The 26,378-nt window shown below is 42.1% G+C and overlaps 1 protein-coding gene across 4 annotated transcripts in view; it reads left to right on the top strand.

Moving 5' to 3' along the window:
- LIG1 (DNA ligase 1) overlaps window positions 1-26,378 on the top strand; it is a 138,349-nt gene that overhangs the window by 73,474 nt on the left and 38,497 nt on the right. For all 4 annotated transcript variants that reach the window (XM_040325569.1, XM_040325568.1, XM_040325567.1 and 1 more), the window contains exons 13-20: window positions 2,569-2,735; window positions 13,756-13,832; window positions 14,735-14,826; window positions 16,482-16,581; window positions 17,211-17,296; window positions 17,379-17,494; window positions 20,379-20,474; window positions 21,528-21,638. In XM_040325569.1, coding sequence (XP_040181503.1) covers window positions 2,569-2,735; window positions 13,756-13,832; window positions 14,735-14,826; window positions 16,482-16,581; window positions 17,211-17,296; window positions 17,379-17,494; window positions 20,379-20,474; window positions 21,528-21,638 — 845 coding nt within the window. The remainder of the gene's footprint in view (window positions 1-2,568; window positions 2,736-13,755; window positions 13,833-14,734; window positions 14,827-16,481; window positions 16,582-17,210; window positions 17,297-17,378; window positions 17,495-20,378; window positions 20,475-21,527; window positions 21,639-26,378) is intronic.

Genomic DNA, 26,378 nt, shown 5'->3' with positions numbered 1-26,378 from the left:
ACATACAGTTTATACAGTCCTGACAGCGGCCACCTCAATTAGTATAGGAAATAGTTTGTTTGAGCCAGCTTGGCCCAAACAAACTATTATTTAAAGTGAAAGGAAAGATTGAATTTAACTTTAAGGCAGCATTCTCACTACAGCGTTTTAAATCTTGGGCAGATTTGCCGCAGATCTGCCTGTGACTTGACGGCGCTGAGGTGTGAATGACAAAATGCAGATGCAAGACTCACATCGCAGGACGCATGTCGCCCAAACATAGTTCAGAAGCTACTTTGGGGCGACATGCTTCCTGCCATGTGGGTTTCCGCAATTGGAGGAAGTTTTATCGCATGACATTTGCAGCAGACCCGCACCATTATTTGAGGGGTCATTCAAATGTGAATGGCATCTTGAATGCGAATCCTGCGTTTTGTCATTCACACCTTGGCACTGTCAAACCTCAGGCAAATCTACCCGTGATTCAAAACGCCGTACTGCGAATGCAGCTGAAGTGATTTAATATCTTTACGTATTTTGCCAAGCCCAGCATTACCTACAAGCGGCTTACTAAACCTATGACAATTACCTGGCATAGAGCAAGTGGGGCTCTTTCAAGTTTACTGGTATGGGTTTTCTAAACTCAAAACAGAGCCAGTAGATTTTCTCTACGAATGTTGCACAATTAAAAGTGCTGTGCTACAGTGCTGCTGAGGCTGTGTCTATCTTTTCACTTTTTAAGGGCTGCTTTTTCTGAAACTTAATTTGAGGCTTTTAAAGGAGTCTTAAAGGGGTTGTAAACCCTCATGGTTTTTCTCCTTATGCAATAAGTTGAAAAACCTTCTGTAGTGCTGCAGCTCCCCCCGAGCCCCTTTTTATACTTGCCTGAAACCCGTAATTCACACGCCACGAGCGAGCTCCATCTGGTGTCTCGTGTCCTGATTGGATAGATTGATGGCCGCACAGCCATTGGCTTCCGCTGCTGTCAATCAAATCCAATAATGCAGGGCTGAGTCTGGCATTTTGTGTCTGTCTATGGATGCAAATGCTGGACTCGGGCGTGTGCCCGAGCAGGTACCCCCAAGGAGAGAGCTTCTCCTACGTGGTTTCCCAATGCAGGGAGGAGCCACCAGCGTCTATGTGGGACCCCAGAAGAGGGCCGGGGCCACTCTGTGCAAAATGAATTGCACAGTGGCAGCAAGTATGACATGTTTGTTTAAAAAAAAAAGGGGGGGGGGGGTTAGTAATCCTTTAAGCCCCGTACACAAGATCAAAATATTGTACAAAAAATACCGCTTTTGAAGCAATTGTGCGATAATCGGATTGTAAGTACACAGCTTTCATCAAACCCGAAAAGGACAAGCACAAAAATGTTTCTCGTACGATACCGGATCATAACATTTTCATTTAATCAGTACAGTTTTCTCCAAAAAAATACAATACATACAATTACACCACTTCCGAATTTTTATTATGTTGTATGAGAATTTTTGCACTTGGTAACCTATTCGTTTTCGATATGGAGACTAGCATGTGAGCTAGTTGGGAAACCTTATTTGAACTTACCTGTTTTTGCTTCATGGCTGAATACATAACAATCAAGAAAAGAAGGGAGATCCCCTGATGGACTTTAAAGGCACCAAAATATAAACAATAAATTCAAATGAATATGTATAAATTTATTATGCGTGTACAAAAAAGCTTGTTTATACATTGAAATTGAATCGTATATGGAATAGTTATAAGACAACCTGAGAATAACCCAATGAAGCAACAAAGTATTGGGGAAATGATTGTCCAAACAGAAACCCGACGTTTCGGAGAATTGTCTCCCTTTCCTCTGGGGTAAATGGACGGATCAGCCCGTTATCTATAGAGTGTACAGAAATGCATTAGCATATAAGATATAATAGAATTGGTAATTGCAACAAAAACAATATTGATCATCGCAATACTCACAGCTGGATAATTATTATCCATAGATAACATTCCATATAGCGTGTTAAAAAGCAAAGAAAAAAAGCAATGTAGCGCCCTGGAGTTGCTGGTACATTCAGAAATAGGTCAATGTAGCTGAATTAGCGCTAGATGCCTGCTAACGTTCCCATACACCAATTCCGGGGTCGACGCAGCTAGACCCTGAAATTTAATGAAATAAATGTAATGTATAATTTGTCAAGTGGGAATATTGCGTTAGGAGGGAAACTAACCGCAACTTCCATATATGATTCAATTTTAATGTATAAACAAGCTTTTCTGTACACGCATAATAAATTACATTTATACATCTAAATTAAAATGTTTTGTTTATTTTGGTGCCTTTAAAGTCCATCAGGGGATCTCCCTTCTTTTCTTGATTGATCATTCGGATGTGGCACTTTTTTTTTTTTTTTTTTTTTTTTTAGAGACAGTCACCGATAAACTTTTGTTGGAATACATAACAATGACCATCCTCCAGCGTTTTCACTCTTAAAAACAAGTCTAATAGCAGCTCCCATATTTATATCCTGTCAAGTTATCTGTGATTACTTCCTTTTTTTTTTATTATTATGGTGACTTCTATACATGTCTTATCTGTTTTATTGGCAGGACGTCAGTTAGACAAAATTAAAGCGGAGGCACAAGAGAAGGGTGATCTCGGACTTGTTGCAGAAAGCAGCCGCAGTAACCAGCGCACCATGTTCACACCCCCAAAACTTACCGTTTTGAGTGTCTTTAATAAGCTCAAAGAGATTGCCAAGATGACTGGTAATGCTGTAGGTATTGAGTACAAAGTGGAATCAACTGTATTACTATTTTTATATTCTTTTTACATTTTGGTTATGGAGTTTTTGAAGGGTCAAGCATTAAAGTTGGAGCAAATAGTGCTCACTTTTCCTCCATAAAGTCTTGTATTCAGATGATGTATGAAAATCGCATAGAAATATTCCATACACCCATATATGTCACTGTTTGTAGAGGACAACCCTGGTGAATTGTTCAAACAAGATAATGACATACTACATTGCGCTAATGAAATTGGAATAGCCAGTGAATATTTACCTTGCAAATATTTATGTCAATTTATAGAACTGTATGCAAAAAAAAAAAAGCAATAATATAAAGTGTTACGAACTGAGGTAACTCTGGGCTTTGCCTTTTTTATTTACAGGAGCTTGGTGCATGCTTTAGGGAGCCCATAAGGCACGGGCACTTAACCAGTAGTTCCGCAACAGCTGGAGGGCCTTAGGTTGAGCACCCATGACCTGGGGTATTAACTTTTTGAACTAGTGCCCAGTATCTATTACTACCTGAGTGATCCCACTGAGTCTGCATGGCCTCCCTTCAGATTGAATTAATCCTTTGTGTGCTTGCATTTTCCCAGAGCCTGCGGATTTTCTCAGCCTTCATACAATTTCCTCAGCTGCATCCACGCCATGATTCTTCTGGTTCTCTTGGGCCCCCAGGTTTTGAGGGCAAGGGGAATATTTTAGTCTGTGTGTTGCCTACATTGCTAAAAGCTAGGAAGTCTGCTTCTTACAAGGTCTGTTATTGGACAATTAGTGGTCTTCCACCCCAAGAGTTTCTTGATGGGACAAAGTCCCTGAGCAGGTCTGGATCTGTGACTGGCTCTCGGCGCTATCAAGAGTAGTGTTTCTGCCCTCCCTATTTTGTTTCAGAGACTATTGTCTTCTCACTCCTTGATTTAAGACCTTTGTTCAGGGGGTTCCCACATTCTCTCTGCTCTCACCCACAAGGCAGTGTTTCTTGTAGCCATTATCCCTGTGAGGTGATTTTCTGAGTTGGTGGCTTTACTTGGTAAGGAATCATTTTGGTTTCTGCATAATGACCAGCTTAAGTTGGGGCCCAGAGCTTTTTCTTTCTGAAGTTTCTGCCTGACGCTTCAACAGGGACCTTGTTCTTCAGTCCCTCTGGGGACTGATATCTTGTTCCACCATTTCTAGGTGGCTAGGGCAAACCAGCATCTAAGCTTAGGGTTTCATGTACTAGCATGCGCTTGCTGTGTTGCCTACAACCAGGGGTCGAGCCCTGGGGGAAAAAAGTGTGGAAACTCCCACCCAAGATCCACTCCCCCCACCAAAAAAAAAAAGATACGCTCATATGCATATATATTTCACAGAAAATACAACATTTATTGTAAAGTGCCAGTTTACAAGAACAAAATAAGTTGTCAAACTTACAGAATAATCGCCACCATGGGTGATGATCTTTCCCTTGAAGGACAGGTCACAGGTGGCAGGCGAGGTCAGAGCCTGAAGGCGGAGCTCCGAGTCTGCTCGGCTCAGTTCGCCTGACAGTGACTTGAGTGGAGTCCTTCACTATGCGGCGATGCTGGGCATCGCCGCATAGTGAAGGCTCGGCTTGAGGCTGCTCTAGTCCTGCAAAGGGAACGGCGTTCCTGCTGTGAAAGTGCAGGGACGCCGTTCCCGCAGGACTCCAGCCCTGCCTACAACTCTGTTGGACCTCCATGAAGGTTGGACTTCCTGTGTCCCTTTCATTGGATGAAAAATAAAATAGGACTTTTGTACTCACCATGATATCTTTTTCTTGGATCCATTGAGAGATACAGATCCCTATTGTTAGAGTGTGTGTGTGTGTGTGTGTGTGTGTGTGTGTATGTATGTATGTATGTATGTATGTATGTATGTATGTATAATATACAATTACACACAGTCCAATAATCCCATCTCTGTTTATAAACATGATCTCTATACTACTTTGCTACTGAGATTTGCTATTAGTGGGAGGTGTACTGTATTTGAAATGGCCTACACTTTTTGGTAAGTCGGTGTACAACCCTTCTGTAGATGGCAGTATAACGTGAGGATTATAGACTTCCTGTGCTCTTTAATTTTTTTTTTTTTTTTTTTTTTTTTTTTTTTTTTGAGTACCTGTTCAACTTGCCTGTAGATCTGTTATTTTTCCACTTATTGTAAGAGGATAGGCTGTCCAGTAAAACTGTTAAAGGGTTGGGAAAAAACACATTACACTGACAGTAGGTGCTTAAGAGTATTTATACAGCTTAAACTTTTTCTTCAAAAGAAAAAAAATATTTGCTATATATTGTACATTCACATTAGTCCCTGCCCTCAAGGAGCTTACAATCTAAGGTCCCTAATACACATACCAAGACCAGATGTGCTAACCATCTAGCCACTATGCTGCTCCATATGATTATTTTTTGGGGGTAACAGGTTCTCTTTGTTCCCCACCCCTCCCCTTGATATGGCATATTATTAAAAGGGTTAAAGCTCATTTAAGTACGTATCCATCAAAGGCTACCCTGACAACAGGATGACCATGTTACTGTGTAATTTCACTGCAGAACACAGTATTGTCACCCTATTGCAGCAAATGGGAACATAAGGGAGATACTGGCAGCAATAAAAGGTAATGAACCTATGTAATAAGGAGGCTCAGAAAACTGCTGTTTTCAGTGCCACTGACAAACTCCATAACGTCATTTTTACATAGTTGCACTTTATTTATAAGGTGCATAGTGTTTTCAAAAATCATTTGGTAACTTTCATATTTTGTTTGTTTTTTTAAATATGAGGTAAATTAGCTTTTACTTGTTTTTAGGGATCTGCAGTTGATTCTTTTCATTATATTGCAACTGTAAATATAATTTACATTGTAAATTAGTTTACTATATCCAATAACTTTCTGTACTGTGTTTTTTTGAGCTGCAGTTGATAGTTTTACTGTATTCTTGTTTTATGAGATGCTGGCAGAAAGCTGCACCTGGTGGGCAAGGTCAAGAGCCAAAATAACACACAAGATTGATGACAGCTTAGTGTGAAGATAATGTTTTGCCTGGTTGCTTAAGACTTGTAGGGAGAACATAGAACTCTATATATCATCCAAAACTTGGTGTGCTTACAACAGTTCTTTATACACATAATGAGCACCCTGAGACCATCTGTCAGCAGTAGCTCATTAAAATACAGTTGGTGGAAACATTTCCTTTCTGTGTTTTGGAAAGAATATCTAAGGGGTTAGAACCACAATGTTAAATGGTGTCCATTTTAGACAGAATTCCCCTAACTTCTTTTTACAATGGACAGAAAATAAAGGGTAGGGGGCATGGGTGAATGGGAACATGAAGATTAACCAAACAGATGTTTTAACCTTTCTGCAGTCTAAAAAAAAAAATTGCTGCATGTGTATATACATTTTAAGACTTGATGGTTTCCAAAATTCTCAACAAGCCATGGCACTACCTGCCTGGACTTTGCATGTTCTGCCTGTGCATGCGTGGGTTTCCTCCCACACTCCAAAGACATGCTGGTAGGTTAATTGGCACCTGTGTAAATTGGCCCTAGTATGTGTATGTATGAATGTGAGCTGGGAACCTTAGATTGTAAGCTTGTTGAGGGCAGCGACTGAGGTGAAAGGTACAATGTATGTGTGTGTGTGTGTGTGTGTAAAGGGCTGTGTAAATTGACGGCTCTATATACAGTTGTGCTCATAAGTTTACATACCCTGGCAGAATTGATGATTTCTTGGCTGTTTTTCAGAGAATTTGAATGCTAAAACAAAAACTTTTCTTTCACTCATGGTTAGTGTTTTGGCTGAAGCCATTTATTATTAATCAACTGTGTTTACTCTTTTTAAATCATAATGACAACTACCCAAATGACCCTTATCAAAAGTTTACACACCCCAGTTCTTAATATCCTGTATTGTCCTCTTTAACTTTAATGACAGCTTGAAGTCTTTTGTGGTATTTGTTGATGATGCTCTATCTTCTCAGATGGTAAAGCTGCCCATTCCTCTTGGCAAAAAGCCTCCAGTTCCTGTAAATTCTTGGGCTGTCTTGCATGAACTGCACGTTTTGAGATCTCCCCAGAGTGGCTCAATGATGCATACAGTGTGACCATAGAGACAATCAAAGTAGTCACCCTCTAAGGCCCCTTTCACACATACTCATCTGTCAACGGATGAATGAAAAACGGACGAACATTAAATATGTGTGAAAGTAGCCTTAGGCCGCTTTCTCACAGGGCACGTTTTTTTGACAGACTTTGCTTGCTCAGCGGGGATCCATCTGTTGATCTCTGCTGAGCAGGCAGATGACAGGTCCGTCTCCGATCACTGTGCAGAGATGGACCTGACCGAGCCCCTCTGTCCTCTATGGGAGATCAGATGAAGACTGATCCGCCTGACTGTTTCATCTGATTCCATCCGATCTGACATGTCATAGCTGACATCTGTCGCTCAATAGAGGTGAATGGAGTGTCCGATCAGGTCCACCTGAAAAATGCACCTGATCGGACAGCATGTGTGAAAGGGGCCCAATTGCTTGCTCAGACCTGTGTAATGATGGCTTAGAAACCATCAGGCCCGTATTAGGCATACATTAAACTGTGGTTGTATGTCTAGAGTAGAAAGTATAGGTGGCCATACCAAAGATTCTCTAGCTGAGGTATTTTGACAGACACTTTGCTGTAAATTTGGAGACAGACCTTGAAGGATGTGAGATAGTAGGAGGAGTAATGATGAACCCTGCAGATATGTCCTGATTGTTGCCATTTAACATAGGACTGAGCCAGCCTGTCAGCACCATGAAGCTCGGGCTGATGATGGGAGCTGTCTGAGACGGTGAGCAGGTGACTGGACGAGCGCATCATACTTTTCACTGATCACTAGGAATAGCGAGAGAATACAGAACTAACATTTCTGTAGCAAGATTCATGTGTGTACGTTGCTATATTGATTTATGTAATGTGAAAGTAAAAATCTTGTGTTTTTTTTTTTTTTTTTAATACACTTTTTCTTGACACACGATTGGGTATTTATTAATACAGGGCATAGACAAAGTATTCATAAACCTTGAGCTATAGGCTTTTACCTTCAGGTGTTTGGACACCAGCAAAACTTTAACCACTTAAGGACCGGACCAATATGCTGCTAAATGACCCAAGGGGTTTTACAATTCGCAACTGCGTCGCTTTCACGGACAATTGCGCGGTCGTGCGACGTGGCTCCCAAACAAAATTTGCGTCTTTTTCTTCCCACAAATAGAGCTTTCTTTTGGTGGTATTTGATCGCCTCTGCGTGTTTTTTTTTATTTATTTTTTTGCGCTATATACAAAAATAGAGCGAAATTTTTTTTTAAAAATCAACTTTTTTTTTTGTTATAAGAAAAATCAAATAAACGAAATTTTAGTCAAGCATTGAGGCCAAAATGTATTCAGCCACATGTCTTTAGTAAAAAAAAATCGCAATAAAAAAAAAAATGGCTACCTAGCGGGAACAGCGAGACAAATACAGCGATCAGAAAAATGATCGCTTAGTGACACTGGCAATAGGGAGTGAAAGGGTTAACTAGGGCGGTGATCAAGGGGTTAAAACTTTATTAAGGGGGGGGGGTACGGGGGCTACCCTGAACCCAACACTAACTGCCTGTCACACTGACACTAAATGCAGTGATCAGTACATATATGATCACTGCATTCAGTGACACTGTGACAGAGGGGTGGGGGTGGTGATCGCAAGGGGTTAATGTGCCTGGGTGTCCTGGTGTCAGTGTAGATTTGTGCAGACTCACTGTGTGATGTGATCTCTCCTCAACAGCGGTTGAAAATACCGCCGAGAGGAGAGATCACATCACTTCCCTCTTCCTGTGTTTACACAGGCAAAGGAAGCGACACACGGGGGAGCGCGCGGATTGGCTGAAAGCGATCCGGAGGGGACGGACAAAAACAAACAGCCGCCCCCTCATCCCGGATTGCTCGGACAGCCACGTGAACCGCCGCATGTACCGGGGGGTCCCGATCGGACCCACGTCTAGGCAGGGACGTACAGGTACGTGGATGTGCCTGTCCGTGCCATTCTGCCGATGTAAATGTACATGCGGCGGTCCTTAAGTGGTTAAAGGGACACACCCCATGGGAGCTTCCCCTATAATCCTACACCCCTATGAGATTCTTCAGTTTTTTGCCAGTGTCCTAAAATGATGGACCATTTCTCCTCTGCAGAGAAATTACTGTTGGCTTAAATAGTTTTATTTTATCTTCGAATTCTTCAGTTAACTTTTCATCTCCTTCACTGCCTTCTAATAACACGTAGTAGCAGTGCATCCAAATCTGCGCAACCTCAGTAAAACTTTTCGAGCTGTACCCTGACCCCACGCTGTGGGGACCGACTATAATGTTGCTTCAGGCACTGGATCCACATGTATGCCCACCATCAGATAGGTGGTATTCATGTCTATATAACTCTGGTCAGTTACTCCTCCCAAAAGTTGTCGGAAATTCTGATAGTGTCTGAACTCTGACGAACAAAATTCCACGCATGCTCTAAATTAAGTATGAGACGGAAGCGCTCGGTCTGGTAAAACTAGAGTTAGTAATGGAGATGGCACATTCGTCATGCTGTAACGGACTGAAAAGCGCCAATCTCTCACCAAACTTCTACTAACACGACTGGTATTGAACTTCGCTCATACGCCATCATACGTGTTGTACGTCACTGCGTTCTTGGCGATCGGAATTTCCGACAACCTTTGTGCAACCGTGTGTATGCAAGACAAGTTTGAGCCAAAAAAATCACGGTTTTGTTGTTTGAATTTCCAATCGTCTGTACGTGGCATAATTTTAAGAGGGAAATTTCAGGGAAAAAAACTTTCCACAGCACACGGACCCCTTTTCCCTTCACAGTACATAGCCCCCTTTCATTATAAAGCTCCCCACCCCCCTGCACTCCCAGCAGACCCCCAGCATACTCTAAAGTTGAGAAAGCGTCACTGTCGGCCCCTTTCTCATTCACTTCTCTTCCTGTGTCACTCTCATTGTAAATCGAATCTTCTAAATACCTCAATCGTTGATTTGGTCATGTGACTGTTCTACTCAGCTGCTTTATTGACGGCCACATGACCACTCTCCAATCAAAAGATACACTCGAGGAGGCCAAGCGGTAGGAGGAGAGCGGCCAGAACGAGCGTTTAGGTGTTGGAGGCTTCGATTTTCTGTACATTGAGAGTGACACAGAAGGAGCATTATATGACGATGGGCTGTCAGTAATGTTTTCTAAACTTTAAAGTATGGCAGCGCTGTCCCAGGGCCAGGAGAGGCGGGGCAGCCAGCCTGACACCCCCCATCACCACCCCCCCAATGAGTGACACCCAGGGCGGACCACCTGATCACTGCCCCCATTGGTAAAAAAAAACATAGACGTATAACATGCAGCCACGGTTTACCCTGTATTTCCAGTGGAGAAAAAGCGTGCGTTATATGCTGATAAATACGGTATTTGAAATCAAATGTTTTCTTGCAATAACATGACGTTGGCAGATTTTTACCATTCATAGGCTGTGTCGTGCCCCTCCAGCCTGTTTAGTATAAGAGGGAGGTGAAGCCTCTATCAATCTGTGTAAAATCCCACCCCCATTGTGTTTAGCTGGTTAGTGGCAATGGAGGAGAGTGGGCTGCCATTTACCACTGCATATACGTTCACATGTGTGACACTATAGTCAGATGTGATGGGCAGGAAATGCTCAGCAAACTGAAAACTGAGCGTGTGCAGAGCTGCCGGCACCGCTCTGCAAAAAAAAAAACAGCATGTAATACACAATTTTATTGCGTTTTTTTTATGACATTCGTTTAGTAAAATTTTAAAATCTTATGGGTCATAACATTTATTTTTGTGGGCTCTGTCTTGTTAGAAAGGTGCCCAGACAAACTTGGTAAACACCACGGCCATGCAGTGAACTGTACAGGATGTCTACCTTGTAATGCAGCTATGTAAACATCAGCCTGGGTGCACATGTATTTATCGTAACTGCAGTAAAGTTTTGTTGTACAAACTCCAGTAAGGTCCAGTTGCACTTTTACTGGCAGTGTATGAAGTATCGTATAGCTACCATAAATATTCTGCGCTTGAATATATTGGCACGTACCAAATATAAATTGCTATGCTGTAGGTTAAAGCTCGTCTGCAGGTTTCAAGTGGCACAAACGTCAATGTAGGGTTAACCGCAGTTACTAGAATTTCATGTCCGTGTAATGAGCAGATCTACAACATGTCATTTGCATGGTATCTGTACTTGGCAGTCAGGCTTTCCAGGAGAAATATCCTGTGACATTTAAGACATGAAATACGTTGTGTAGAAGTTTTGTAAATCCAAACACACTATCCACTCCACTTTTTTTTTTTTTTAACTTGCTAGATGCTCACTACTCTAATAGTTGGGTGCTATGTGTAGTGCTCTGACTGTTTAAAGTACAGCAGTGTGTGCCCTGCATTCCTAGACCATGGTTGCGCTCTACCCATTGAAGATCTTTTGGTGAAAATTTAGATCTAGAAAGAAGAGAACCAAAATGGTTCTCAAGTTCAAGCAAAATTGGCACAGAAAACATTTCTGCAAGTCCCCGATCATGACTTGCAGAAATGTTTTCTATGTGGCAATTTTCAGGTTAACGGTCTTCATGTAGAGAATTGGAGATGTAGCAGTCCAGTGCTGTCTGTATACACAGTGTTATATGCAGGCCTCGAAGGAGGATTCTGTTTACTCAAGCTTGGCTGCTTCCCTTATTTAATAAATATAATTGCTTAAATGCGCCAATTCTTATTTTTTGGATTAATTTCCTTTTATGCATAAAAATTAAATGTAGCGCCCTGCTCCTGTTGGGTAGGCGCTATTTGTAAATTTAAGTTATCTGAGCTGTAGTTAAGCTCGGAATGATTATGTCAAATTATTGGTTTCTGTTTCAGTTCAACTGCATTGCACATTTTCCACTTGACTGTGGGTGTCGCTGTCACCACGGGTAAAGGTTGGAAACGCAGCGGGCTGGGTGTATTGAGTATTCTTTGCCCAGAAGCAGCCCAGTGGGCGTGATCCCCGCCGCTGTGCATTCTGGAAGAGAGTACTTGAGGGACAGACCCTGTTCTGGTGGGGTCTTCCGATCCAGACCTGATGGCCCTCCTGGCCTCAGGGATGTATTGGCAGTTAGTTCTTCAGCCTCCAGGCCTGCTGGCCTGAGGCTCCGCTACTGAGAGTAGGCCCAGGAGTTTCTGGGGCCTACTGGTCCAGGGGTGGTCCTGTGCTGTCTTACCTGCGGGAAGAAGCCGAACAATTGGGGATTCAATTGGAGGACGCATCCTGGCCAATCTACCACAGTGCTGCCGGCTGACTGAAAGATCCTGGTATTGTGTAGCTGTGTCTTTGGAACTTTCGCAAAGTGTGTTTGTGGTTACACGGTCCTGTGGCAGAGGACTGTGCAACGACTCAACGGCACTTATTAAGTCTGTGGCAGAGACTTTTGAACGAGCTTCGCACCGGCTGCTAGGTCAGTGAGAGAGGCCTATCCGGTGGTTGCTGAATCCAGTGTGTAAACGGTTTGTCTTCTTGGATCCAAGAATGTACCCGTGATCCGCAAAAGCAAGTTACCTGAATCTCCCCTAACCCTCCATTCCTCTGTCTGAGTTTGTTTAATAAAACCTTGGAAGAAAGAGAGACTTATGCCGCGTACACACGATCATTTTTCGGCATGAAAAAAACGTTGTTTTAAAAAAAGTCATTTAAAATGATCGTGTGGGCTTCACATCATTTTTCGGGTTCTGAAAAACAAATTTTTTTTTTCGAACATGCTGCATTTTTTTAACAACGTTTTAAACAATGACGTTTTTCGGGTTGTAACAAATGTGTGTGGGCTAACACACACGACGCTAAACGACGTTAAAAACCTGCGCATGCTCAGAAGCAAGTTATGAGGCAGGAGCGCTCGTTCTGGTGAAACTACCATTCGTAATGGAGTAAGCACATTCATCACGCTGTAACAGACAGCCTTTTACTAACACGGAAACAACGAAAGCAGCCCCAAGGTTGGCCTCATCCGCATGGAACTTCCCCTTTATAGTGCCATTGTACATGTTCTACGTCACCGCGCTTTGCTATTGGCCATCAACATTGAACTGCCCGCCCTCATCTCTGTCCATTTTAAAATACCTCCTCTTTTGTGAGTTAAATAGTTCATGCAAATCCGCCCATCAACATTACAAAACCCGCCCATCAACATTGTAAAACCAGCCCTCCATTTGTTTTAACATGCCCCGCTAAGACGTGTACTTTATTGCTAAAATCACCCCCGCCCCTTGCAGAGTAGCACTAGCATCGAGAGCGTGCTACATGTGTCATAGACATTGCGCAGGCGCCATGTAAAGCTGACTCGGCTCTACATTTTCGGCGGCTCTGCGCGGCGCCTGTGCAGTACAAGGGGGGGGTCCTTATCCGCCGGGGGACCTTTTTCAGCAGGACACTGGCCGGGGCGACTGGATTTTTTCACCGCCCCTGCACCCACTGCCGCCCCGAGGCCTCGGCGACCTTGTCAGGAATTTGGCCCTGGCTATAACAGCAGTAAAGTGCAGCTAAAACTAGTGGCACTTTACTGTTAACTCCTCTCTGCCCCAGTGTGAAAGTAGCCTTACAGTTTGCTTGGATGCTGTGGAATATGGAAATTTTACTGCACACTTAAAATGTTCATAGAAATACTATTTTGCCATCATGGTTAATATGGGCATAACCACTTGTCTGTTTTTACTTCCATATTTTTTTTTCATGTATAAAGGCAAAAAATAGAAATTCCTGTTATTTTTGCATGACTATCACCAATTTTTATTTAGGGGGGGATATATATGTGTGTGTGTGTGTGTGTGTGTGTTATAAAGTTTTCTTGCAGAATTAAAATAACACTGGTATAATACAGTATGCCAACTCATGACATATATAACTTGTAAACCTAGACTGATTGATGCATACCTCCTTGTTTTCAGTCGATGAATAAGAAGATTGATGTCATTAAAGGCTTGTTTGTTGCGTGCAGATATTCTGAAGCACGTTACATTGCTAGGTAAGTCATTTTCCCAAGAAGGTAAGCATGTGTGCATTTCTGTGGGCGTGAAGTGGGGCACAAATACTTTTTTTGCCATTTTTTATTTGAGGATGCAGTGACTTGTAGGAATTGACCCAAGTCTCCAAATAAGATAGTGTGTGAAGTTTGCATGACCGTCTTCAAGCTTGTTAATGGTAGCTGTGCTTGGAGTTAATTACCTCTCATCCAGAGGAGTTGGAAAGCAGGAAATTGTTGGAGATTTGTTTTGGTGTTTCATGGGAAAGGATTTAGGGAAACATTGGAGCATAAAGAATATCTGCTAGTGAGAGAAGTACCCAGCTGGTTTTGCTAAATTTCAGAAAGTGCTAGTTACCTGGCTGTCTGTAGATTCTGTTGGTATTGAGGCAGAACTAGCATACCCCTGGTGAATTCGACTCTGTTGTGAATACTTGCTCTTGGTTAGTGACACACAAAATCAATCAGGCATTATCTCATTGGGGGGGGGGGGGGGGGGGGATGTTTGCTGTATACAAGTTTTCACACTATTGTGAATTGGATGCAAGGTCACAGCATCCAAGTTGCAATAGCTGGAGGTTGTGACCGACTCTATGGAGCCGGTTCACATATCTCCGATGCGGCTCTGGTGCGAATTAGCACAAAAGCCCTGTGGTTTTTTTTGTCCGTTTTCAGGTCCGAATTCAGACCAAAATTCTGGCTGGAATTGGACCTAAAAACGGTGAACCAGGATGCACAGGACCCCTGCTGTGAGCCGCATCGGCATCCAGCGTGAACTGAGTTTTAATTTTTTTACATTGTTAGACAATTATTGTATATTTAACATTGACCATCATGTTTTTGTGATCTTATTAGGCTTTTCTGATTTTTCTACTTCTTTTTTTTTTTTTTTTTTTTACATTCAGATCTTTAGGAGGAAAACTTCGAATAGGATTAGCAGAGCTATCTGTTTTGGCAGCCATCGCACAAGCCGTGTGCCTTACGCCACCAGGCCAAGGTAGGATCTATATAATGGGTGCAAGTAACATGCTCGATTTTAGAGTCAGCGTTTCCATTGCTTGATTTCAGTGTTTAGATTTATCTATGGACATTCTGGTGTTCTGATTTTATTCAGATCATATTTATGTTGTGATTTGAAGTAGGCAATTTAAATTTAATTATCAACTGAAATAGTTGGGTACAACGGAAAGGACCACCTAGCTGCGAGCTGCAGCTACAGAAAGCATATGGTAGGTAGATGTTAATTCCAGGAGAGCAGGTTTTATTGGTTGGTAAACAATAAGGGTTGACACATCTTTTCCACCAATTATCTTGTTTGAAAAAATGCATTCTAATGAATGCCTTGGATCAGTCTTTCTCAGCAAGGGTTCCATGGAATTCTACAGTTCTTCCAGAGGTTGTTAGGGGTTCCTTGATTAACCACTAATGTAACTACCAATGTAAAAGACCTCCTTCTTGAGCTCTTCACCAGAATGAGGGACCTTGTCCCACTGACCCTAAATGTAAGGGGCTCTTTGCTCACTTTACCACTGACCATTGATGTAAAGGTTCAGTTTTCCAGACCACCATTTTTCTTTCAATGGGCTACCAATGAGAAGGGGACCTTGTCCCACTGACCGTCAATGTTGGAGGCTCTTCTTCACTGACCACCAATGTAAGGAAGAATTTCTTCTTTGACCACAAGTCTAAGGGGATATTACAACTGGTCAATATTGTTGGTTTCATTTTACTTTTCTGATTATATAAAGCAGGGCTCTTATGATAACATCTGCAGTTTCCTGGTCTTATACTGTGAGCTGTAGATACAAATTTGGGAGTCCTAAAAAAGATTTTAAGGATTCCACTGGAGTGAAATGGTTGAGAAAGACTGCCATAGATGATTGCATTTGTCATGTGATACCTATTATTATTATTATTATTATTATTATTATTATTATTATAATAATAATATTTTTTTTATTTTTTTTTGTCTATGTGGTTATTGAATGCCTGTATGCTTGGAGGTCTGGAAAATGTTAAGCTGACCTCCTCGTATTTGTTCAGATCATTGGTGTCTGTATTTGCATCCTAGACTAAATCCAAATTATTTTAAAGTGTTATCAAACGCACAACCGTAAAATCAGTCTGTATATGCAGTAAAGCATGCTTTATGCTCACTGTGGAGCCAATTGGGTTAATTCTGCGCCATGTGTAAAAAGGCAGTTTGATCCTGTCTTCTCTAATCCTTCCCTTTTTCCACAGTCCCAAATTATCTGCTAATAGTACAGTCTTGGGGGCACTATGCACATGACCAGTTTGGTGTATATGTGATCATCACTGTCCAGACAGAGGGTCAGGAGTCATGCAGAGTCTCATAGGACAGTCAGAGGAGAATGAAAACTCCTCCAAGTTTTAACCAGGCTTGGGCTGTGCACTGATGGAAGTCACAAGACTGCTATATACTGCTGATGGGAAAAGGTATTAAACAGTTTATACTTGATTGCATTTCCATGTTTTGTGTACTGTGGCAAAGCAGTCATAGTGAATGCAGGGTCCTGGGTTTAGTAACACTTAGTCTATTTTCAAATGTTATTTGTGTCTGTTTTAAGTCCTTAGGCCACCTAAGAAAAAATACTTTTCATTTTACATAACGATTGTGATATGTTTCCACAGAGTTTCCTCCAGCTGTGATAGATGCTTCGAAGGGAATGAGCACAGAGGCTAAAAAAGCATGGGTTGAGGAGCATTCTTTGATCCTGAAACAGACGTTCTGGTTAGTGTCTTATGTAGAACACATTTAGGCCAGTGGTCAAAAATATTCCATACTGATGTTTGTTTGCAACATTGAGAATGTTTGCTCAGTAGGTATACATGAATTACTTTTCTTTATGGTTGCTAATGCTGAATCTTTCAAATTCGATTTGAAATTCTGGCATGTGTAATTTTCGGTGTAAGCTAATAAAAAACTGAATACGGTCTGATTCTTTCTTTTACCTATTTTGCACTGCAGTCGCCTCCAAGCACAATATAGGTTAAAAAAACTCCAACATCTGTTTCCTCCACCTGTATCTTTCCACCGCATTTAAAGAACATGTTGAGATTTTTCTGAATCCTACTCTATTTGTATTACATATATGAATAACCATAAATGTGCAATTGTGATCATATTGTGAACTTGCTTCCTAAAGTGAACTTTGTCAGCTATGGAACACATTTAAAACTACCTGTGTGCTAAAGAGCAAGGTTTCACAAGGTGTTTTAGAATTGACGTTTATCAAATGTAATGCATATTTATTTTTCAGTTATATATGCAGACAAACTGCTTGATATTTCCTTTTTTTGTGATTTAATGGTTATGTTAAACGCATTATTAAATTTTGTGTTTTTTTTACTTTGTTTCAGTGAGTTACCAAACTATGATGTGGTCATCCCAGCTCTTCTGAAGCATGGAATTAAAGAGCTTCCCAAACATTGCCACCTTACTCCAGGTCTCAGTACTTCACATAACAATTTAAGTAGTCTGTTTATAATAGATTCTCAGTTTAACAAGAATCCAATTTTTTTTTTTAGGAGTCCCATTAAAGCCGATGTTGGCACACCCAACCAAGGGAGTTACAGAAGTGCTGAAGAGGTTTGAAGAAGCTGCTTTTACCTGTGAATATAAGTATGATGGAGAGCGTGCACAGGTATTTTAAATACAGAAAAAAACAACATATTTCTGAAAGACGCATGAAGTTTCAGCACACGTTTTTTTTTTTTCCAATTAATTATATATCACAGGACACAAGAGTTCATATTCATGACTACTTTAGTTATACTGCCACCTTCAGGTGAATTCCTTCTGAGGGCCAATGCTTTTTTGGACCATTCTTGGATGACTTCACCCAGAAGATGACTGTGGGGAACAATGACTCTTGGAATCCAAGAAGACTTCCTTTAAATTAGAAATCAGTCTTAGGTTCTAGATAGAAGGCCAAGTCCCAGTTCTGTAAGAAGAACTGGATCAACAAGTCCTCCCCTTTTTTGGAGACAAATTCTCCTCACAGTGAAAAGGTCCTCCCAATCACGCAGGTGGGTGGGGTAATCTATTGGCCTTTGCAGCCTCCTGGACTGAATTCTCAGACAACTGGACTTTTGCTGCTTTTTGATTTATGCTTTGTGCAGTCAAGGGTATCTCTGGATCTATAAAAAAAAAAGGGGTTTCTTTGCGACCTGTAAAGACTGCTGTCCTAAGGAATCATTGCACCTGTGCCAACTGGGGAGAGATCTCGTGGCTTCTATCCCAGCCTGTTCATGATTCCTAAGCCAAACAGGTGCACAGCCCACTCATGGTCCTGAAAACGCTATAATTCTTAATGGATACAAATCCTGATTTCCTAGTCACATCAACTGTCATCTTTTTGCTGTGGTTTGTTGCCACCATTAATTTCTGGCGTTACCCTTGGCCTGTCCACGGCCTCCAGAGTGTTTTACTAAGGTTTTGGCTCTGGTTTCAGGATTGCTGAGAACATTTGTGGAGTATCTTTTTTCTCTGCAATCAATCCGCTCAGAAACTGACATCCAATTTCCAGCAGATTGTAAAATTTTGGAGGCCTTCGGATGGGTACTAATCCTCAAAAGTCAGCCACGGCCTCGGCAAAAGTCAGCCTAACCTGGATTGGTTAGGCCTAATCCTCCATACAACTCGGGTGATGGTACTGCTCTAGCAAGAAAAATGCCTTTTGAATCTTGGATGAAGTCCCCATTTGGAAGTTCCTCTCATTTGGGCCTGCATCAAAGTGCTGGGAAACAGTAGCTGCCTTCATTGCAGTCCCCTATGCTCAGTTTCACTCTAGAGTGATAAAGTTTCATATTTTGTTGGTATAGGTTAAATATGAGGAGTTCTTGGATCTGCCAGTGCATCAGACTCCCAAGACCAAGGTAGCTCGGCATTTGCTGACTCTCCTACATTGACCTGTCTACATTTCAGTCTCCCCCTAAGGGTACGGAGGACTATACCATGGCTGTGGCCTACATCAACCATGAAGAAGGAACAAGAAGTTCAGGGTCCAGGAATAATCAGACCCAATCTTGTTGTGGGCAAAACTTTGCATCCTTTACCTCTCTGCTGTGGAAAGAGTCAAAAATTTGGCAGGTGGACTTTCTCAGCCATCAGCAGCTAAATGCAGGGGAATGGGCCAATCTCCCAGAGGTATTTGCAGATATTTGGGTTCTTGCATATTAACCAGATTTGTTGTAGCATAGCGTTCGATCCACTACTCTGCTTTACAGTCACTAGCTTTGATGACGTGGCTGTTGAAGCCCAAGTCCTGAAGAATAGGGGAGTCTGACGCTGTAATCTCTACTCTTTCCCTTTCTAAGGTTAGAAAGTTGAGCTTTAATAAAATGTTTCATCATGCATGGAAGGCTTTTTTCCCCTGGTCTGATTGGGGGAGGCTCAAGTTTCATCCCAGACAGTATGTTTTTGATTCATATTTTGAGTTTTCTCCAGTCTGGTGTGGCAATGTCTCTGACCTTGAGTATTATCAAGGGGCACATCGTGCCTTTTTAGAGACCTATCTCATCTCAATACTTGGTTAAAACTTTTACAACGTGTCACATGAATGATTCCACCTGCCTAGCTCCCTTTGTCTCCATGGGAACTTAATGAGATATGCTGTGTTTTGCAGTCTACCCCATTTGACGATTACCTAGGCTTGCAGGGTATTTGAGGTGGCTTTGCTTTTCTACCAAGAACTCTTTCTAGTTCTTCATCGGGTAAGGTGGCGCTGAAGACTTGGATGTCCTTTTAGTGCAAACCAATCAATTTTAGACTTTTCCTTTGGTCTGGTGCTCCTTTTATTGATAGTTTTACTGGTATCCTTCTGGGTACTCGCTGAAGGGTAGCCTTGTTTATTGCAAGCAGCCTAACCTGAGTGAGTGAGCTCTTTTCACTACCTTCTATGGACTAAAATATTTTCTTCCTAGAGCCTCTTGGATGTGTCTCATTGTCTCAATCTACCAGGTGGGTCAGTGCTTCCTGGGCTATTCAACTTCCAGCTTCTGTTATTTACATTTGTTAGGCTGCTATCTATTCTCTAAACAAGTTCTAGCAGGTAGACATGTATGCCTCTAGGGATGCCAGCTTTAAGTAAAAGGTCTTGCAGACAGCTTTGTAATATGGCCCCCCCCCCCTATTCTGTGTTTTAGGTGTGTTGGCATTGTTGCTGTGTTGCCCACCTCCTTATGGGTCAGTTTTTTGGGGAATCCCTAGTGGTCATGAATGTGACCTCCTCTGTGGCTAAAGAAATACCTTTTAGGGTGCATGCGACATCTGTGATACACCCCCTGTCTTCCACAATTTGACAGTTGCTGTCACTTGTTGCGGAGTGGTAATTTTTCCCTGTTCAAGAGGTTTTCAAATATCAAAACGTGCACATCTGTGCGTGGATGAGGTAACAATGTATTTGTTTTGTTTCTACAACATTCATTATATCATTTGCTGTTTTACCAAGCGAAAGAGTGTGAAATATATCACCAAAAAAAACAGTAGTGACCACTTTTGTTTAGTAATTTTTTTATTTGCCATAGATACATATCCTGGAGAATGGAGAAGTACACGTATATAGCAGAAATCAGGAAAACAATACATCAAAATATCCTGACATAATCAGCAGAATCCCTAAGGTAATAATCGGTTGGTTGCTTTTTCCATAATGCAAATAACATATTTGAGCGGTACAAGGACAAGAAACACTCTGACTGGGCTGGTGTTAGGATGATTCTGCAGTCCTGTCACTAGTGATTTGTCCAGAGATTCAGCAGCATTTGTAAACGTTCATTTGTCATACTAGTAGGACATTTGGATCACCTCAGAAGCCTGACTGAAAACTCCTTGATGGCAACCACGTCCTGCCTTGTTGCTCCAAGCATTGCAGGAGTAAAAAAACAATTGTTTTTAAGTCCTAGTAACAAGGCAGGATGTGGGGGTTGCTTATTTTGAAGTTTTTAGCCAGGGTTCTGAGGGGACCTACATGGCCTACAGGGTAGAACAAAAAAATGTAGGAAGCAAAAAAACAAACCTACATACTCGCCTCTGACTGCTGCATTGCTGTGATGCTGTCCCCTACTGGCTCTAAGCCCGAGGAACTAGGCAACCATATGACTGTTAATTGCTCAGTTCTTGGTCTTTGCTGAGCATTGGCAGTCAGTGAGCAGTATGGTGAATGTTGGTGTAACTTGTGATGAGGCAAACTGTAAAAATAAAGTCGTGTCACTTTTCTGGCTATACGTTTGTGGTAGAGTTTTGTCAGTTACAAGATTGACTGAAAAAAATTGTTACTTTTGCAAATAAGAGCGCACAGGGGCGGCACGACTTTGGGGGTGACTCGGCAAGGCAATCTCAAGACGACTTGAGAGGCGACTTGCAAAATGACTTCTCTATTGAAGTCAATGCGAGTCTCCCCCAAAGTCGTACAAGAACCTTTTTCTAAGTCGGAGCGACTTGCGTCGCTCCTATTAGAACGGTTCTATTGAATAGAGGGGAGCGCGACTTGTCTGAGTCGCCTGATGAGTTGCCCCTGTGTGAAACGGCTCTTAAGCATACATGTATCATTACCCCTATGCTGGAGTTCTGAATAATGGACTTTTTTTATTTATTTTTTTAGATAGTCATGTAAATCTATAGAATGCAAAAAAACATGTTTTTGTGTAAATGTTACATTTGTCTTTTTGATGTAGGTTAAAAAAGAAAATGTGAAGTCTTGCATCATTGATTCAGAAGCTGTTGCATGGGATCCACAGAAAAAGCAGATTCAACCTTTCCAAGTACTCACTACTAGAAAACGAAAGGTTTGTTTGTCTTTTTCCATAAATTGTATCAGTCACTTAAGGATAATATACATCTTATCCTCAAATAACGCCATGTATGATGTGATATAATGACAATCTGCCTAACCTCATTCTCTCTCTTAGGCCTCATGCACACTGGGAGTTAAAATAACATTATTGGTGTTTTTTTTTTTTTAAAGAATTTTGTTTTTCCTTTTTCAATGGATCAAAAACACTAAAAAGCGTGCTGGTGAGTGACGTTTTTGAGCGTTTTATCAACGCTTTTCAGCGTTGGAGCGTTTTTTACAGCTGAAAAACGTCTCTCAGAACCCACTAGTTTTTTGTTTTTTGTTTTTTTTACTGCTCAAAAATGCCACTGCCCAAAACTGCCTGCATGGACACATAGGATAACATGATGGAGAGTTTAATGACTGTAGAAAAACAAGTGTACTGCCAAAAACAGCTGCTGTAAAAACGTCCAGTGTGCTTGAGGCCTTCTATGTTTAAATAAACTTTGTTAATTTTTTTTTTTTTTTTTTCGTTTCTGATACTATTTTTTATGACTAAAGGACCACCAAAAATACCACTAAATATTCATTCCTGTGTGTGTGTGTGTATATAGATGGCTATATTTCTCTTTCGCTCATGGATGGACACAGCCTTAATCTTGGCCACGTGGGAAATAGCCTTCCTTTAGGAGTGACTAGGCAGAAAGTTTTAACAACTTCAAAGCTGAACCGCCCCGCCCAGGGTGTGGTCCTACTGACTATATCCCCCCAACCTGCACCAAGCATCCCCCCAGCCTGCACCAAGTTTTTTTCTGCCTAGTTAAGGAGAAGACATGGCTCCCTTCGGGCCCATAGGCTTGGAGGCTTTTAGTTCAAATAATTTGTTTTATTTATTTAAGTTTTTTCCTGCGATCTTCGATCAACTGCCGACTGGGTGACAGGCTGGATCCCAGATCCTTGTAGTCCCCTCAGTTTCGACCATCGAGCGTGTGCCGACCATAGCTACGCACTGGGTCATCCACGACATACCCGTCGCTCTACGGGTGGCCGATGAGCTTATACTCCAGGGCTTGCATAGGACCGGTCTACAGGGCCGAGTCGCAGTAGCCTGGCCGACAGCCACCTCCGTTACCATGCGGTAGATGCGCTGTCCAGGATGCTTCCAGCATAAACCCACAGGGAAGGGTAAGTAGTTACTACCTTGCTTTAGCAAGAAGACAGAGCTGGGCATCCCTGGAGAGGTGAGTAAAGGGCCTTATTCCCCTTCTCCCCTTCCTACATACATATAAACAGAGAAATATGTAGACATAATGCAGACATCAATAATATCCAGCATGTACAGGCATAAAACAAGCATCAATAAAGCCCTATTAGTTTTGTGAGACCCTGCTCGCTTCTTCAGGGGCGGATGCATGAATGTTGTATCTGCAATGTAAGTGATAAAGTCAATAGATGTATGTTAATAAATGGTGGCAGGCAGAATGATTGGCAAGAGAGGTCTCCCCCCCCACCTTTTGCTATTAGAAGGGGGACAAGGCAGGGATGCCCATTATCCCCGCTGCTATTCGCTCTTGCTATAGAGACATTGGCAATCAGGATCTGTTTTGAGTCCAGATATCGGGGGGCATCGTCTGTGGAGACGACGAGCATATAAGTGCTTGCTCTTCGCAGATGACCTTCTTTTGGCACTATTGTCGCCTATTACTTCCCTCCCCAACCTATACGCAATTTTACATCCATTTTCAGAGATATCAGGTCTACGAATTAATCATAACAAGTCCAGAGCACTTGATATCTCGTTACTGAAATCCACCCAGGAGTCTCTTGAGCAAATGTACCAATTTCGGTGGGAGCCAGAAGCTCTTCCTTATCTTGGTATAAATTTGACTTCATCTATTCAAGCGTTGTATAGAAGGAACTACCCTGCCTTGTCCAAAAACCTGACCGATGATCTAGCTAGGTGGCAGATTCACCCCCCGTCATGGTTCGGCAGACTGCACTCAATAAAAATTAATGTATTACCAAAGGTTTTATACTTATTTCGCACCTTGCCTGTCTAGTCGATCTGACCTCCAAACATTCCAAAATAAGATTCTTCAGTTTATTTGGGGGGGATAAGAGGCCTAGAGTGAATAGGGGAACCCTGTATACTCCAAAACAAAAAGGGGTCTGGGACTGCCTGATCTAATATACTTTCATGCGGCCCAGCTGGCCCAACTCACGAGGTTCCATTCCCAAAAACCCAACGCTATATGGATGACTATGGAATCTTACTCCTGTCACCCTGAATTAATCTCTAACATTATGAGGCTTACTATGAAGGAGAGACCGATCATACTTTGTCCTACTCTTTCCTTTTTGCTGGAAATTTGGGACAGACTCTCAAGGTCCAGGAAATTTATGTCCCCCCACAATCCGCTAGCCCCCTTATTGAATAATAGAGATTTCACCCCAGGCCTCTCTCCCTTAGTGTTTGAATGGTGGACTAACAAGGGCCTAATACGAATAGCTGATCTTTGTGACCATAAAGGGATATTATCGGAAAGAGCTTTAATAGAGAAATATCAAATGCCAGTAGCAGAACGTTTCAGATATACACAATTGTACCATTTTCTGCAAGCTGTAGCTCGTAAAGGTGATCTAGCACCTATGACTTCCATGGAGCTTATGTGTAGGCAATATGATAAAGTCAGAGGCCACATTTCCACTATATACTCTATCCTGTCATATGTCTCTCAAAAGCTGAGCTATATGCTTCAATGGGAGCAGGATCTTCAGGAAACATTAGAAATTGATGAGTGGCCTTAGGCTGTCGGAATCAGCTTCTCGTTCGATCATGAATACTTCCATTATAGAGGCCAACTACAAGGTCTTGTTGAGATGGTATATGGTCCCGGGTAGACTGGCCGCCTTTGTGCCTGGTGCCACTCGGGAGTGCTTTCGGGGATGTGGCCAGACGGGCTCCACCTACAATGTGTGGTGGATATGCCCTAAGGTCCGGAAATTCTGGATCAGGGTGTATAATTTCATCTACTCCCTTACCCAGATTAATTTAGTTAAATCTGCAAAACATCCGCTTCTGGGGGGTAGGGTTAGGGTATCTGAAGCATCCGGATCCCAAAGACGGCTTGTAACATTTATATTTATCTCGGCCAAAATAACTATAGCGAGAAACTGGAAGTCTGCAGCTTTACCATTTGATCAACTTAAACATAAACTGACGTGGCTTATGCTGAATGAACGGTTAACGGCAATCACACAGGACAAGATGAAGCTGTTCCATAAAGTCTGGGACCCATGGATCTGTTAGTTGACCAACGATCCCAGGTCGATCGCAACTTAGATGTGGTCTTATGGACTGCTTTAAGGGGCACTGCGCCTCAACTATCTCCCCCCCCCCCCCCCCCCTCTCCCCCCTTCCACTGACTCCTTTTTTGTCATTCCCCTATGGGTTTGATTCTTTGTTCTACTTTCCTTTCCTCTACATACTTGAAGTTTTATTACAAAACGTCAGTTTTGTCTATTCCTTGCTATTGGGTTTCTTACGCTATGGGAGGAGGCTTTCTCAAATGTAACGGTTTGTCATGTGACCCTGATTGAAAACTTATTTCATGTTGAAAGACGTTACCTTTGTAAGTTATGCTGAAAATTTAATAAACATTATTGAAAAGTAAAAAAGGGAAATGTTCAGGCTTTGTCTGCAAGCTGCTTCAAGCGTTTATCTGAGTTTTTTCTAGTTCTTTAACCCTTGCGTTTTGCCATGTTCTTGCCCACCCCTCAGTATATTGGATACATTCAAAGGTCCACGAATACAGGTCCTGTATTGTATGGTTTAAGGTGGACATAGATGGATCGAAATATGTCCAGTTCAGCAGGGACAGGCTGAATTTCAATCCATCTATGGCTGTTCCTCCTAGAGAATTTCATTTGACAAATCCTTCTAAAAAAAAATTTCATGAGGAGGCACTGTTATGGCGGCGCGGTTATGCAGCACTGATAAGAAGTGTAGATCTCCCCTTGAGTAAAGCCGTTTATCGGCTCTCTTCTCCTCACACTGTCAGCGTGAGTAGATGAATGCCGATAACCGGCATTTCCCATTTACTCTGTGATCAGCTGTGGTTTGACACAGCTGATAACATGGTAAGGAGCCCAAGTCATAGGTTCTTTATAATGATCAAAGATGCGGTGTGTCCGAGGGTCATACCACGCCCCTGGGGCGCACACGAGCGGATTGTTTTGAAGGACGTCCACTCAGAGCAATGAAACCCCCCTTCTGGCCATCATTCTGCTCTAGGCCGGGCGGAAAATGGTTAGAGTCGTCCGCACCCCAGATGATTTTCTGATCAGTTCTTGGGTGCTGCCGCCGCCATTCGTGGTAGCAATAAACCGGCAGTGAAAACTTTAGTCTGAAATTCTGGAAGTTCAGTCTTGTGTCTATTTCATATTACTACTTTTAAAAGAACACACAGACGCGTTTCAGCACAAGCCTTGTTTAAAGCACATATGAAGTGCTGAATCTTCAGTTTTCATGTGTTTAGATTTCGGATGTGGGAGGGGACATCCTGAGCCAGAGCACCTGGACTAGGTGTGCTGTGATTTATCCCAGTACTCAACGTTCTTTATTCAGATTGGTGTACCTTTTGTGTTGGGAAAAACCAGCAGTGAAACCTTTTATTTTTACTGGTCTATAAATGTCTTATCTTTAAATACAATACAGAATGTGCCCCCCCCCCCCCCCTTTTACTCGGGGTTG

This window comes from Rana temporaria, chromosome 10 (genome assembly GCF_905171775.1).
Source record: "Rana temporaria chromosome 10, aRanTem1.1, whole genome shotgun sequence".
Taxonomy (NCBI): Eukaryota; Metazoa; Chordata; class Amphibia; order Anura; family Ranidae; genus Rana; species Rana temporaria.
This window is presented reverse-complemented; position numbering and strand designations above follow the sequence as displayed.